The 17,203-nt window shown below is 45.8% G+C and overlaps 1 protein-coding gene across 3 annotated transcripts in view; it reads right to left on the reverse strand.

The window, feature by feature from the left end:
• The window catches only part of COL16A1 (collagen type XVI alpha 1 chain), an 831,382-nt gene that overhangs the window by 759,017 nt on the left and 55,162 nt on the right, over positions 1 to 17,203 (reverse strand). For all 3 annotated transcript variants that reach the window (XM_086955641.1, XM_086955640.1, XM_086955639.1), the window contains exon 2: positions 11,506 to 11,623. In XM_086955641.1, coding sequence (XP_086811767.1) covers positions 11,506 to 11,611 — 106 coding nt within the window. In that variant the 5' untranslated portion in view covers positions 11,612 to 11,623. The remainder of the gene's footprint in view (positions 1 to 11,505; positions 11,624 to 17,203) is intronic.

A 17,203-nucleotide genomic window follows, 5' to 3' on the forward strand; every position in this document is an offset into this window, starting at 1 on the left:
GTAAGAATGACATGGAGTGCCTAATTTTCAACTCTGTTTACCGCCTTATTGAACGGGGCACCATTGTCTTCGACTAGGGATAGGGCTGAAATTATTCCCTTATATAAAAAGGGTTCCAGTGAAATGCCAGCCAACTACAGACCCATAAGTCTGATTGATAGCTCACAAAAGCTATTTAGTAGAGTTATACTTGGTAGACTACATAAATGGCTGGCAGAAAATAATGCAATGTACCCTTTGCAAGCGGGTTTTCAATAGGCCACAAGCATGATTGAACAGGTATTTTGGCTCCTGATGTTATACTGACAAGTGCTCACTCTAGGGGGGCAGTTGCCTGTATGTTGTATTTGTGGATCTCCATTCTGCTTTTAATTTAGTACCCAGGCCGACCCTTTGGCGGGTCTTTCAAGTGATGGAGTTTCCTAGTTACCTATGAGATATTATTGTGAGAATACATATTAAAAACTATGCGCAAGCCAGGTGCGGTCAGGCTAGTGAGTTGACAGAGCTGTCCCTGTAAGGAAGGGAAAAGGAAGGGGTGCGTACTTGCCTCCCTCTTATTCTCACTCTACATCAATGGTCTATTTCATTTCTTATAACAGAGTGATAACGACACTCCAACGTTGGCGAGCAAGAGGATCCCAGCCCTCATGTTCGCCGATGACACCCTTCTCCTCTCTAAGTCTCCCATGGGCCTGCAAAAGCTCCTGGATCGCTCCAATAAATTCTGTATAGATTGGGCCTAGAAGTTAATGTGAGTAAGACAAAGGATATGATATTCAATTTGGGGCATATAACCAGGGCTAATCAGACATTAGCATGGACTCCCCTTGAGAGAGTCCATACTTTTTCCTATCAGGGCATTACATTAACTGAATATCTGGGGTGGCAGGCACACATTACGCAAAGCAGGTAAAATGTGAACAAGTTCTAGGAGGCATGATCAAGCTGACATACAGCTCTCCGTTTCGACCTGCACAGCTCTCCCTCCAGGCAGACCAACATCAAGACCTGGAGACAGCTACCTATGGAGCAGAGCAGTGGAGTCATCTCAATACTTCTACCTTAGAATCAGTGGAGAATTGATTCATGCATCTATTGGTTAGTCCCATTTAGTACTCCACTACTCCCCCTTAGACTTGATCTTGGAATGAGAGCTCTATCAACTAAAACAGATCTAAGTCCAATTTTCTACTGAAGGAGGATCTGGGCAACCCTAGAGTTCCATCCATATTGAGAAAGCCTACACGAAGTACTTAGTCTTGTGGGCTCATGTAACATACCCTGGATCAAGTATATGAAAGCCACCCTGGGACAGATCAGGTTGGCAAAGTCAATACCCAAGTCCAACATTAAATCAGCCTACGTGCAGTACAGAGATTCTCTAATATACTCTCGGACAAGCTGAGGTACACTGATTGATGCTTTTCTTATAATTAAAGACTCCTATATTGGAGAAGATTTTCTGGATGACATAGAGCCCCCTTAGCTAGGCGTTTCTACTTGCTATTTCGCTACAGGACTCTACTCCATTAACTTGTTTACTGCAAAGTGGGTTAAAAACCAGAGAGAGCATGGTCGGTGGAGCCCGGCTTGTGGTGCTCCTGAAGCGACCCTAGTAGAACATGTATTGTTTTTTGCCTGGCCTACAAGATCGGCAGGCACTACTGGATACTTCCACTGTGTCAGAAGATGGGCAATAGAGAGTACAATGTTGCATCTAGGATGTTAAAAACTGATTTGAACAAGCCACTGATTTATGCGCTCATTAAATTTGTGATGGCTATGTGGTTAGCTTGAGAACCAAACCAACACTCCTGTCCCAGCTTGTCGGATATAATAAGCATAATTTGTATAATCATTTTTAATTAGTTTTTAGATGACTAGGGATTTGAATGGCTTCTTTTATCTTCCTTTTTTGAGTATATTGACTAAATGAAAACATATTTTATTTTTATTTTTTGCTGCATACAAGACTATTGTTTAAAGGCTGGTTTTAAACCATGAGTTTGAGCCCCGTGTTTTTATTGCGTGTATCAAGTTAATTGATGTGGTTTGATCCAGTCCTAATGAAGACATCATGAAAATAATTCCTCAAATTAATTTCTGGATCTGTTTAAAAACAAGGGTCCACATATCTGATCCTCTGGATTAAGACAGTCAGTATGGAATGAATGAATGTTTTTAGTCCCAATATAGTAACCACGTTTAAGATACAATTTCTTTAAATATGTTAATTTTCTTCTTGGGGCCCTATCGTACAGAGATTGCCTAAAAGTCACAAGTGTTCATATCTCATTTCTTTATCACTGTTAATCAAACCTTTGACAAAACTCTTTGTGGCAATATCAGTGGCATTTTACAAAATTATGAAAATGGTGGTTAATAAATACCCTACATGTGAGAAATATGTCAACATGTCATCATTGTAAATAATTCTATTATCTATAGCTGATTGGAGCACCCATATTATATGTTTACATTGTGTCCCCAGCAACGATTCTTAGAGAGAATAGCCGATCTCATGGGTATAAATATTGATTACTACAGACGTTTTCTCTGAGGATGAGCACCTTCAATAAAATCTGCTCCCCTCTCTTAGGCATGTAATGTTTCTCTGGCTCACCTGTGTAATATGGCATACGTTTCTTTCCAAAAAGCATTTGTGTGCAAGCAGAGGGCTCTTGACAAACTGGTAGGAATAGCTCTATTAGATGATTTACAATAGTCACTGTTCCAGGGTAATCTCGCTCCACTTTGGAAGAAACTCTGACATCTGTCTCACTGGCCCGCCATTGTTTAGGTTTTGCCTAGCCAATGCTTACGAAGTAAGCATTCGCTAGAAAAAACTTAATGAGTATAGTATAGGGGTTGGAATCCGGGGGCGTTCCCGAGAATTTTTGGCTTTTGGCTACGTCATGCTACGTCAGCCAAAAGCCGGGAACGCCCCCGAATCTGGTCCGGCCGGGCCGTGCTTGCTGCTGTCCTGCCTTCCTCCGTGTCCCTCCTCCCGCCGTCCCCCCTCCCGCTCTCCCCCTTCCCGCTCCCCGTGTGGTCCTGCCTTCCTCCGTGTCCCCCCTCCCGCCGTCCCCCTCCCACCTCCTTGTGCCCTTCCCCTCTCCCGCTATCCGTGAGCCCGGGGCACATTCTTGTTATATATATATGCCCCCACAAGTACATCAGCTGGCTATAGGAAACCGAACACTCAGTTCTTTTGTGACACTATACACGCTTATTTCCCTGGTATGAGATTCGAAGCCTGGTACGAAGACTGCACCGAAGGGTCCGCCTGCTGATTGGCGGCTGACCCAGGAAAGCCGCGCACTGATTGGGCCTTGGCGGAGGGCTCGACGAGGAAGTCGCGTCCTGATTGGCCCAGGAAGCGCTGACGTCAGCGGAGGGCCGCGCTGGGATTGGCCCAGCCCCCGAAGCAAGACTCCACTCCTAGGAAGCCGTCTCCGGAGCTCCGAGGCATCTGCCCCTGCCCCCGGTGAATGCTGATCAGAGTGTAGCTTATTAATGCTTTAATAAAAAAAGTCCAATTTCTTGAAAAAAAAAAAAAGAGAGAACAATCCTGCACCAAAGCAAGAGATGCACTTCCTGCAGCTGCATTCATAAAGCGGAAAGCAAACACCAGCCCATCGTTGAAAAAAAGATATACTTTGCAGCGAAAAAAGTGCTTCACCACCATAAGTCCACACCACAACTGGATGGAAACATAAGGAACCCTGAAAGAGTACTATTTGAGAGGAAGCAAAGGTGGATTCACCACCTCTACACCCATATCCAGGGCATGAGCGAGGATATTCCACGGGTCTCTATGAACAGGAACCCTGAAAGAGTACTATTTGAGAGGAAGCAAAGGTGGATTCACCACCTCTACACCCATATCCAGGGCATGAGCGAGGATATTCCACGGGCCTCTATGAACAGATAAAGAGTGGTCCTGCTGCTAGCACCTTTAGTGGACAATCACAAAGCTAGCAACCACTGAAGATAAAAAGAGCAATTGACCAGGACAGCAGTTTTGTGGTAAATGATGTATGGTGAGATACAAACAATGGAAGTGCAACAAATGGAATGTTTCTGGTATACAACCCATACTTAGACGTATTGATTAACATATGTGAGGAATTACTGTGCAAAATGCTTATCAAAGGAAGTAACTGCAGAGGTGTTATAAGTAATTATCTCAGTGCTCTAGTAAATGACAATAAATAAATAAATCACCCACTAACTAGAGCAATAATAACTCATTTCGGCTAAAAACGCAGAGAGGCAACATAATCACAGACCATCCAAACTCCTAATAAAATTCGCCGTGTGAGACGAGGGGGCAGATCTTTAAGTCCAATTACCTCTGAAGCCCAAAGTGCTTCTGCGGGGGTGTGGCTGGCTATCAAGGTAGGGGCGGGGCGGGGCTTTGGGCCGTGTAAAAGGAATCGAAATCGTGAGGCGCACGGTGGCTCCGTGCGAGTTGGCAGGTTTGAAATCGAAAGATGTTGGTTTGCGTCGTTATATGGTATGACAGGGGCAGAGGGAGTCACGTGACCCGGAAGACGCTACGGACCAAGAAATAACACGGAGATGAGACCTTTGATGAAGTATGTCCCAATTAAGAGGAGCTGTATAGTAACACACCTCAGCCTATTTTTTCCTTTTTTTAAACAAACTTAACTACATTGGTTTACCTTGGGTTCTCTCTGCAGTGTGTGAATAAAAGGTCGATACCTCCCAACATTCCTATGCAGCCCGACACAAGAAAATACGAAAGCTTTTGTGCGTTCTGGCTCTGCATCTGCATGCTGCAAATTCACAAAGGTTGAATCGGCACCCGGATTACTTTAAAAAAACAAAAACGTTTTGGGATACACAGACACGTCATGCTACGAACGATTGCATTACATCAGCATATTCCATTTGAGTAAGTAGTAGCCTTTCAGAACAAATACTAAATGAGAGAGCATGGTGTATTCCACATGGAACAAACATTTTTGTTGCAGTGTTCACTTGATAAGTCGCAGAAAACCGAATAATAGCTGTGATGGCTAGCAATATGAATATCTTTTTTCTCTTAACCTCAGAACTCGTTGTAAAGGATGTGGCACTGAGTATGGGGCACAGCTTAAATAATTTCAAATGCAGTTGCAAGTAGGATTTGGACTACTCGGTCCTGATGAAAGGTAATCAACCAGTAGGCCGAAATATGTAGACCTTAGATGCAGGAATAGATTATTTCCCACATTGCCATCAACCCTTGGTTTTAACCTTGGCAGGGAGGCCATAAGCTGGTTCAAAACATGGAGTGATATTGTAGGACACCCAGAGGCAATTTTAATGATAGATCCCTCCAGTAGACAATAAAGAGATCCCTCGAGTTTCAAGGTTAAGCTCATCCAGATACCTCTATGATTCAGGGAAATAACTCAATAATGAAACATGCTGTGAGGGAAACCACAGTGAGCAAGAGCCCTGATAAAAAAACAAGAGGATTGTTTGGGAGCGTACATGCTAGTGACTGTCCCCCCAAAAGTGTCTGTTAACTCCCCTTAGATCCATTGGCAATACAAAATGCTGCCTGGCTTTGCAAAGGTCCAGGAAGGGACACTGAACGTTTCACCTAACCTAACCCCATTTTTAGGTTTTGCCTAGCCAATGCTTATGAAGTAAGCATTCGCTAGATAGGGGTTGGAATCCGCCCCCGTCATCCATTGGTTAGCTCCATAAATGGAGGCTAGCCATTGGAAGACTGGCCTGTCCATCAATGCAGGACCAGATTCGGGGGCGTTCCCGAGAATTTTTGGCTTTTGGCTACGTCATGCTACGTCAGCCAAAAGCCGGGAACGCCCCCGAATCTGGTCCGGCCGGGCCGTGCTTGCTGCTGTCCTGCCTTCCTCCGTGTCCCTCCTTCCGCCGTCCCCCCTCCCGCTCTCCCTCCTCCCGCTCTCCGTGTGGTCCTGCCATCCTCCGTGTCCCCCCTCCCGCCGTCCCCCCTCCCCTCTCCGTGTGCCCGTCCCCCATTCTTGTTATATATATATGCCCCCACAAGTACATCAGCTGGCTATAGGAAACCGAACACTCAGTTCTTTTGTGACACTATACACGCTTATTTCAGTGTTTCCCTGGTATGAGATACGAAGACTGCACCGAAGGGTCCGCCTGCTGATTGGCGGCTGACCCGGGAAAGCCGCGCACTGATTGGGCCTTGGCGGAGGGCTCGACGAGGAAGTCCCGTCCTGATTGGCCCAGGAAGCGCTGACGTCAGCGGAGACTCGCCGCAGGGCCGCGCTGGGATTGGCCCAGCCCCCGAAGCAAGACTCCGCTCCTAGGAAGCCGTCGCCGGAGCTCCGAGGCATCTGCCCCTGCCCCCGGTGAGTGTAGGAGACGACTGGAAGATCGGCCTGCTCCCGGATGAGTGAGGGAGCCTGAAGGAAGGCCCGCAAAGCCAGGACGAGAACGGGGCGACCGGAGCCTGCACCGAGCGTGGCAGTTGTCTTTGTTTTCCGTCAATGGAATGCTTTCGTCGGCTGTCATGTCCTCTCCATGTTTTCCGTTACTCCGTGGTGTTGTCTTTGTTGCCCTTGTCTCATGTCTTTTTCATGTTTGTTTCATGTGTTTCTGTGAAGGGGTTGAATTTCCGATCTAGGCTGGCACCACTGCCCTCTTTTGCTGTCGCATCCCTATGCCTTGTTGATCTGGTGTGTGGGCGTTCGTTTCCTGCCACGCAGCTTCACTTTGGTGTGTGTCTCCGGCCCGTTCCCGCCCCCCTCCCGCTCTCCGTGTCTTTGTTTTAAGGATTCTGTGAAGGGGTTGAATTTCCGATCTAGGCTGGCACCACTGCCCTCTTTTGCTGTCGCATCCCTATGCCTTGTTGATCTGGTGTGTGGGCGTTCGTTTCTTGCCACGCAGCTTGACTTTGGTGTTACTTTCTCAGTGCTGTGTGAGATGAAATCATGTGGAGAATTGATTTGTCAAGGCAGGTCTCTTTCTATAGCGGGTTCTTCCCCTATCTCACTTGTTTAACATGTCTGTCCTATGTGCCACTTGCTGGGACTTAACCATATCTGGAGGCAGGGCACTTTTGTACTATCAGCAATGTTCCCCTTGGAGGTGGGGAAAGGGGCGAGGTGGGAGGTGGGAGGAAAGGGGGGCGGGGTGTTGGCTAGCAGGTCCAAGATGGCGGATGCACCCTAGGCCACGAAGCACCGCACTGCTGCCCCTTATCCGACATTAATCCTGGCAACCAATACACCTCTGAAGCACCTGTGTCCCCGGTTTTGACTTTGGAGTCACCCTGCAGCTGAAGCAGTTACTGCGATGCTGCTTAATGTTGGCAAGCGGACTATTGCAGAGACCTAATCAAGGCCTGCTGCCACAAGGTGTCTGGCTAGGGACAGCTGGCGGGACCAGGCGAACGTGGCACATCACAGGCCTTAACTTGCTCCCTGCCAGACCACGGAGGAGCCTACTGACCAGAGTCTAGGTGCGGAGAGTTGTGAGCACCGTGAAATATATCCCTGCCCACTGCTGTGCCTAAGGCCAGGGACACTCACCATACACACTACTCGAATCAAATGACTATCCAACCGGTGTCCCGGCGGGGACGCAGTACCTACGGCGCTGCTACACCACCGGGCCCCTTTTCTTCTAGCATCTGTTGCGGGGCACCTCGCACTGGGAGAGGTGGTTCAGGGAGTAGGGGCGGGCGTCCCCAGGTGCAGGTGCGGCTCCTGTAGTCTAGGGGGAGACCCCTACAGCTATGCTGGGGCCTACCTGCTCTGCTGGCCGTGGGCTGCGTTGCTATCTTGCTCCTAGGCGGCCTTCTCAGACAAAGCGGGCACTGGCTATTTCCGACTGCCCTTCCTGGTGCCTGCTCTGCGCCTTGTTGCCTACCTACACAGTGGAGACTGTCCGGTCGCTGGATCCCTGGGAGCTGTGCTCAATGGCCCATGACCAGAAATGTACTGCCACTGGACTCTGGCCACGCAGAAAAGCCCCGCCCCACCATCCTTACTTGCCGCACCGCCTGGCCTTCTCCAGTCATTCCTGTGTGGGGGGGTCTCGCAGTGTGTGGGGGGGCTCGCAGTGTGTGGGGGGGGCTCGCAGTGTGGGGGGGCTCGCAGTGTGTGGGGGGCTCACAATGTGTGGGGGGGGCTCGCAGTGTGTGGGGGGGGCTCGCAGTGTGTGGGGGTGGCTCACAGTGTGTGGGGGAGGCTCACAGTGTGTGTGGGGGGGCTCGCAGTGTGTGGGGGGCTCTGTGTGTGTGTGTGGGGGGGGGCTCTGTGTGGGGGGGCTCTATGGGGCCGTGTGTGTGGGGGGCTCTGTGCGGGTGTGTGTGTGGAGGGCTCTGTGTGTGTGTGTGGGGGGGGCTCTCTGTGGGTGTTTGTGTGTGGCATTTGCGAGAGATTAAGCTATTGGCATTGTAAATGACAATGCCATTTATTTATGTTAAAAAAAACATAAATAAAAATAATGTCAAGAGCAATGCCAATAGCTCTAACTTTAACAAAGGCAAAACCATTGCATTGTAAATGCTTGTTAAGTAGAGGTTTAAAGCAGTTTTGCTGCAGTCATTGTGGAAAAGGAAGATGGTGACCTCTTGATGGTGCCTCTTGATGGTGCCCTCTGGCTGAGCCTCTACATCTATTTGTCTGAAATAACTGTGTTGCAGTGAAAGATGAGAAAACTGGCAGGGTCGGTAGTAAGTAAATTGACTGTTGTATGCAAAAACTCCAAAATTGTAGGTAGAACTGCCAGAGGATTCCAGTCATAAAACCCTTGCAGTTCTACTTTGATCATATTCCTCTAACAGCCCCTCAGAATTGTTTTTACCAAATAAAGACCCACCATGGAAACCCATGTTTATCATGTAAGCATGCGTATCACAGTGGGCGTGCATATCAGTACAGTTAAACCGAGAAACAAATTGGCCATGGATGAAAATGAAAAGTTGCCAAAATTAAAACCTGCGATTGAAGACTTTTTATTGTGGATCCCGGGTGTTTCTCTCTCTGAAACATGAATGTCATGTGGTGCGTATAACAGCATGCCAGAAGGCTTGGCCAACCCAAAAGGGGCCGAGAGTGAGAGAGAAAGAGAGAAAGGGAGAGGATATGAGAGAAAAGGGGAGAGAAAATGCATTACAGCGACTGTTGTACTGATCTGCTTCAGTATATTTAGTAACGCGAGCCCGGCTGGTGCTGCCCTATTGTAAGATAGGCCTCTCCAAGCCTGCATACATCTTGAGAACCCAGTGGAGCACATCCACATATGCATTCTGAAGACTAGCTCATTGACCTGTCTACCGTGTTTACTGTATTCTAGACGTGCACAGGCCTTCTCTTGAGGCCTCCATGTTGTCTGTGGCTATCAGAATTTGACCCAAAAAGAGTGTTAAAGCAACGCAGTGCCTCTGGTATAAAAACCTTTCCTACTGTACCTTAATTCTCTGAGAAGTATCCAGATACTTTGTTCATCCTGTTTTTTAAATCATGACTCTAAAGGGGTTAGTTGGAATAACAAAGCTGGTGATGCCAGGACTGATTGCAGAGCTTCCTACACTGTTTAGCAACCATCTAAAGTCTATTTTGTGGAAAATTGGATTAAAGATATCTGGTATGACTGTAAGTGTATTAACTCTGACATCAGTGTTTCCAGACTAAAGGTTTTAATTTCTCAAAAGAAGGTCTTGGACAGGAGCAAAAGCTGCCATCTTCATCACAGATAAACCCCAAGTTGTTAGTGCTGATGAAACAGGAAGCAGGGTCACTTCAAAGGTTTCTGATCTTGCTTATAATTGAAACATATAGATAATAGTATGTTTCATATCTTTGAGTTGATAAAAACGGGCCAGCACTAGGAGGCCACAAAAGTAACAGCTTTCATTAGACACCAGAATCAGTTCTGAGGAGTATTATGAGTTTGTCTTGTCAGCTGAAAGGACGGTGGTCCTCTCCCATCCTATGGTGGCATGCTTCATCATAGGGCCTCTCCTCACATCTCAACTGAGTGAGGTGGTGGTGGTGTGGGAAACAGTCCTCCACTGAGGGGAGATCCTGAGGTGTTAGTCAGACATGAGGGAGTCCTCCATAGCGGTAGGTGTGAGAGTGTTAACAAAAATGAGTATGAGTGCACAGGGACAATACTGTTAAAATTACCTCCTGGTGGACCTGTGGTATTTTATTCTTGTACCCAGCAGGTAGAGTTTAGAAATTGGCTGTACTGGACCTAAATCATGCGGTGAACATGTTTCTGCCTGAACAAGACCCTCAATAGATGTACTGATGCATTCATCAAGACCAAAATCCGCTTTGCTTATATTAAAAGAAATAAAGATAACCAAACAGCTTGGAAATCAATGGAAATACAGGATCACTAACTTGACGAACTGAGGTCTGCATCACGTGCCATGTTGGGACCCACCATCTATCACATGGTGTTCCCATGAACAAAGACAACAGTGGCAGAATCCCCACCTAGGATAGGTCATAGCTTCCACTACTGTGACTCAATGGTCTTACGCCAAATGGGCCAACAGGTCAGTGGCGTCTGACCGCAGAGTTTGGAGTGGGGGTGCCAGCTTAGGCTTAGCATTCGGAAACCTAAAAGTTCCCAGACCTGTAAATGATGTGGGCAACTTCCTGTTAGTTGGTGTGGCAGCCCACTGAGTCAGGCAGGACTCCCACTCTGTCAAACCCTGAATGCCAACCTCAACACTGTAGCAGTGTGTTTATGTTGCTGGAATAGTTATGCCAACTGGTGTATCAAGTAATATAAAATCTCTGCATGTATACTGAGGACTACTATCATTTTTTTTGTGATCTGGGAAGTATGGTCCACGATTTACAAAGCGTTGTATCTGACTAACCGATAAATACTTCAGAATTAATGGGAACTTACAGTGCAGAGAAGAAACAGTTCTCTGTCCAGCAAAAAGAAGTAGAAAGAAAATTTAAACTACCCAATGTAGAGAACATATGTGTCTGGACATAGTTTACATGTGCCTGTAGTAGGTATGCTCCATCCCAGTATTCCAGAATGAGTAAGTCCCTGAAGCTACCACGGGCAGACACAAACAGGTAATGCAGTTATTGAGTACATAGTTATTAAGTTCTTCACTCGACAGAAAATGTATTACTTTTAGATGTGCAATATTTCAGATATTCCTCAAAAGTAATGTGTGTCATGAAAATCAGACTTTGAGAAGGCAAGATTTGTGGATGTTTGGCCTCCACAAAGTTTTCAGTTGCTCTCTAGAGACCTGGGGTTAGGGTAATCGTTATTACAGACTAAACAGAGATAATTCAATCTCCGCCAGATGCTGTTAAATATTTCCACCGAGCTGCTTTTCCATGTGTAACTTTTTTCATGTGCTGATGTGGCATTCTCTTAAAACATTTTCAGTCTGCAATATCTCAGGGGTGGCACGAATGTGAGTTGAATTTCCTACCAATGCTGTAGGTAGTGAAGAAATAAGAATAAAGCAGAGATTGACAAGAGACCTACCTGTTCGCAGTGTCTGAAGCGTGCCACCATGACTGGATCCAAGCACACACACCAGCAAAGACCAAAAGAGCCACATGGCGTTTGGAGAGGTCTCAGCCCCTAACATCTGCCACTCCAACTGAAAAGGAAGTGTAGCAAAACTTGTAAAGGCAATATACACAATCAGCACAAACATGGCTCTTAGTGAAATAGATCCACAATTTATTATCTTTGGACCCCATCAGCCAGCAATAAGTACATGCATCTGTATGCCATGAAACTGAGCCTAGTTGTCATAGTTGATAAAAACAATTCACTTGTCTACTCCAATATTGTAAAGAACTATCACACTCATTCATAAGCAAAGGAACAATTTGATGGACCAAGACATCCATATAGTCATCCAACCAGTTTCCACGCATTTAACCATCTTCTACCACCATCTTCCTTCTACATGCATCTAATCTAATTCTTCTCACCAATCTCCTCTATATTTTCAGCCTTATCAACCACCCATTTCTCCATTCTATGTTCCATAAAACATGTCTTTCTTTCCCTCTCACCAAAAGCCAAAAAATCCCTATCACTCAGTAGTGTCTCCTTCTCTAATTTCACTGCCTCTGTCGCTAAATCGCCAATCTCTCTAACGAGAAAGCAACCCATTACCACACTCTACACTCGTACATCAATCCTTCACCATACTCTCTCCACCCATTCCAATCCCTAATCCTACTTTTCAACAATCAATTACACCGCTCAACACCCATTCAACAATCCAGCACAACAGTCTTCAACCATTTAACAACCTTATTTCTCTATCCAGCAATCTCTCCCCTCTCTCTAATTGTACAATAATCCTTCAATCCATTCTTCAACCATCCAACAATCTCTTATCCTACCTTCTAAACATCTGACAGGATCCCCTCTTTTTTGTTCATTTTGTTGACAAAGAAAAATTCAACATTACCGACATTAGATTGACATTCAAGTTCTAAGTGCATAGTATCCACTGAGACAAGCAGATTAATTTCATCAGTACCACTTTTAGTACTTATCAGTTTAAATGCATTCCATAGTAATGTTTGGACCCCTCCTGATTGTTGGAAATCACTGAAGTGCCAATCACTCAATCCTGGGTCTCTTGCGATACATGGCTGTGGGCCCCAAAAAACTTTATGGTAAAATGCAGGATATATGGTTTCATTATGTAACTCCCATTACACATTAGAAAATGTCATGTCTCATAACCAATAACTTGCTTTGGGTGCAGCTTTGCTCAACCAGGAGATCCCTATCCATAGGGAAATGTGGAAAGCCTACTTTGTCCGCAGAACATAACCTGTTGGACCTGGCAACATTGGCGAGGGTCTCCCCTGCATTTTTTGCCCTTTCCTCCTGTGTTTTTGTTGGGTGTTGGACTCGGTTTTGCTGGTCCAGATGCTGTGGGCACTTTGCCACTGCTGTTCAGTGCCAAAGGGCAAGTGCTCCCTTAGTAAACTGTTGTTATAGATTAGTGTTTCCCTGATTGGCGGATTTCATTTACTAGTCATTTCCCTAGTGCAGAGCACATGGTGTGCTCAGGGCCTATATATCAAATAGTGCTAGTGGGCTTGCAGTACTGATTTTGCCACCCACATAAGCAGCTTATAAATGTAACTCTGGCCTGCCATTGCAGAACCTGTGTGGTGTCTGGTGCTGCCATGTCGACTTGGCAAATGCACCAACTTGCCAGGCCTTACCCTTCCCTTTTCTTACAAGTCAGACACCCTTAACGCAGGTCCATGGTGCCCCTGAGGGCAGGGTGCAGAGTATAATAAAGGTAGAACATGCCCATGTGTGTGTAACATGTGTTGATAGTGAATTAACTCCAATTTCATTTTTCACCATTGCAAGGCTATCTGTTCCCATAGGACAGGAATGGGAGTTTGTTTATAGCATCGTATAAACATAACTACGCCCGGGAACAAGGTAGGAAAATAAAGTTTAGTATGCCTGAACTCAGAATGTTGAAATGCATCTTTTAGTGAGGGCGATTCTTACATTCTGTGTTTGAAAATACCACTTTTAGAAAGTAGGTATTTTCTTGCTGAGCCATCCAGTATGCCTCTGCTAGGTTTGTGTATTGTATGTCTGGCTTTTGAATGACAGGGACTGGGGAGGAACAGTGGCTCTAAAGAGCCTGATGAGTCAGAGCTGGGCTGAATAGACCTGGCCTGCGTTTAGAGTCGGGAGGAGATTTCCTTTCACTGAATGGGCCTGGTCTGTCTTCCACAATGCTGTCTCCACCTCCTGACAGGAAGCTGCACCAGTGAGGACAGTACTGGTTTTGCTGGGTACAGACACTCACTGCCTTCAGAGAACAAAGGATTTTTGTGTATAAAAAGAGAGGCCCAGACCCCAGACTTTTAGATCACTTCTGGGAAATCCAGAGGAACCTTTGCCAAGGAGAAGAGCTGGAGAAGCTGAGGAGGAATACTGCCCCTGTGCTGTTTGCTGTCTGGGGTTGGCCCACTAAGGCTACTTGCTGCCAAGGAAAGGATAAAAGGACTTTGTTGTTTGCTTTGTCACCTGCTTGAGTAAAAGATCTCCAAGGGCTTGAAACTGAGCGTGCCTACTGTTTTGAAGTCTCAGGGAGACAAAGAGTTCCCCTGAATTTTCTTGCTGGGAATTCTAACCTGCAAAGAGGTGCCTGCTGTTGTTTTGGACCTCTAGAGACAGTTTTCCGATGGAGCTGGAAAAGTAACGCACCTTCGAAGAAGCGAGATGCATCCGTACCTGTTTCTGACGCATTGCCGTGGAAATTGTCGCAGCGCCTGCCGAGGCTCGAGAAATCCCTGCACGCTTCATCGAGTGCACTGATCTCCGAAGTCCGAGATCATCGCACCGAGTTTGACGCAAGGCCTGCTGTGCGGCTGCAAGAATTCACGCATCTCTCCGGATCGTCACATTGCATTGAGGCACCAAGTTTGTAGCATCGTTGGGGGATGCAGTAAGAAACCGACGCACCACCTCCACGCAGTAAGAAATTGATGCATCACCACATCTCCGGTAAGGAACAGACGCATCACCTCTCCTGCGCTGCAGTAAGGAACCAAGGCATCACCTCCCCTCGAGCAAGGAACCAATGCATCACCTTCCCTGAGGGTAAGGAACCAACGCATCACCTTCCCTGTGGCCCGTTTTGTTTGTTTGTGTGACACACCTCAGGGACTTTGTGAGAAAAGTGTTGCATCTGCAATTTGCTTTGAACTGAACTATTTCTACCATCTGAAAGTCATATTTGTATTACTGTATTGTGGATTTTTGTCGTTTGGTCTTGTTTTGGTTTAGATAAAGATTATTTATTTGTATAAACCGGTTTGGTGTCCATTTGTATTGTTTTCACTGTATTACTGTATGTGTTCACAAATACTTTACACACTGCCTCTTAGATAATCCTGTCTGCTCGTGCCAAGCTACCAAGGGGGTGAGCAGGGATAATTTTAGAAGTGTATCCCTCTTACCCTGACTAGAAGCAAGCTTCCCTATTTGGACAAAGGTACCTACCTCTGCCAACTAGAGTCCCCAATTTCTTACACAGCCGATGACAATAAAGAATATCTAACGGGGTGTCAACCCATTTTCTTTTATATCCTGTGAGGGTTATAAATGAGCCATCAGTAAAAAAAGCTATCCAATACAACTATGACCAGTTTCTGAAGTGTGTTCGCGGCATGAACCTGAGTTGGGGAGCAGTGCATTACAGTGTGCCTGTAACAATGGAGGGTTGTGTTGTGTGAGATGTATTAATTCCCACCTGGCTACATGTTCAGCCTATCACATCCATGTCATCTGGCAGAGTTGCGGTTTCTGGCATAAAGGAGCAAGAAGCGGGACAAAACGCGCCAGAGTGCGCTCTATTCATGCCCGCATAGGTGGCGGCAGGGCCGGCTCCTGGGCTGTGCGACCGGTGCCAGCGCACTGGGTGTTGAATCTTCGAGGGGGCACGGTGTTTGTAAGTATTTTATGTCTTTAAAAGCACCTGATGATGCATTGCTGGCCTCAGCAATTTTCCTACAAAAAAAATGTCAAGATAACACAGTGATTAATGTTCTTCCTGGAGAGAGGAGTTTTGTCAAGTGGAAGATTTTACTCATTTTATGGTAGCACAGAGAGTTAATGTGTCTGCTGCAAAGAATGTGTGCCATGCAGATCACAAAGTACATATTGTTTAAATAGGTCAGTGCTTTTGTCAGAGAGATCCTTTTGGTTCTAGCAGTGTATTTGTTAAAATCCTAACATGGAATATCAAGCTAATAACTGTCATCAAAGAGCTGCATGCAAACTGTAAGGTATAGATTAGAGCATTCTGATGTTTTCCTCCATCTTTCGTTATTCTAATGTTTCAAAAAGGGTTCACTCTGGTTTAAAAAAATCCTCATTTTTAAATGTAGCCCCAACCATGGGGTTATATTTTAAATTCTGAGTCTGTGCTTCTCCAGACCAAGCACACTTTTAAACTATAATGTCTACCAGTATGGATGACATGTGACTCACCTTGTAGTCTTCTGGCCTATGTAACATTTCCTATACACTGATTTACACACATATGATTGAATGTCTCTGTGTCATGTGTGTGTGATATAAAGTGCTTTGGCACCCTACACTGGTATAGGCGGCGCTATATAGATAATTAAATACATCTGAGAGAGAGAGAGTGGTTATGGAGACTTGAGGGGGCACTGTTAAAGGGTAGTAGTGAGGAAGTCTGTGGGGTGGGGCCCAACAAACATTGTCGCACAGTGCGCCACCAGTGCTAAAGCCGGCCCTGGGTGGCGGTGATGTTGTCCACCAATATTTGACGAGGTAAGCCTGCACCATCAGGTAATATACATACGGATCTGGTACTGCCAGTCCACCTTCCAATATCAGTTTTACAAGGACAGACCATCGTATGCGCTGTTGTTCATTGCCCCAGATAGGTCTTAATAACAGTTGCAATATCTGTTAGAAAAATTCTGTAGTGAAGCATACTGAATGTTTGCATACAGATATTTAGGTAGGATAATCATCTTAATAAGTGAGATCTGGTCCAGTGTTAAGAGCAGCCAACACTCAACAAGGTCAAAGTGACCCCGAAATTACATCTCACAAATTCTCAGCCGTCTCGAGTGACTTGGATTGCCAAATATTTAACTGTGAGCCAGCTCCCCACGCAACACATATTCTATATTTATTCACGCTGTGGGATTTGTCATGGAAATACCCTAATTTAGCGCAAACTCGACTGGAAGGTATTGGAGGCTTTACATGAGCACCAGTTGTTTCAAATCGTCACATCCATTTTGGTAGACAAAGGAATTTGTGATTAAGGGCCATATGTATCAAGGCCAAATGGGTTCGCAAATGCCGAAATTCACAGAATTTCGGCATTTGCGAACTCATTTTCGCAAAATGGTATGTATGAAAGAATTTGGGTGCAAAATAAGGAATTGCAAAATTTGCGATTCCTTATTTTGCGATTGCATTTAAGGAATCGCAAATTTTGCGATTCCTTAAATGGAATGTTTTAGGCAAAAAAAAATCCAAAATGCTCTTAAGGAATCGCAAATTACCACCAACTTCTAGTTGGTGGTAAGTTGCAATTTCCTTGAAAAATGCACATTTCAGCATTTTTCAAAGTGCCATACATACATGCCCTTAGGGCATGTATGTGCACCCATACTTATTTCAGGGGTGC

The sequence above is a fragment of the Lissotriton vulgaris genome, chromosome 2_1, assembly GCF_964263255.1.
Source record: "Lissotriton vulgaris chromosome 2_1, aLisVul1.2, whole genome shotgun sequence".
NCBI lineage: Eukaryota > Metazoa > Chordata > Amphibia > Caudata > Salamandridae > Lissotriton > Lissotriton vulgaris.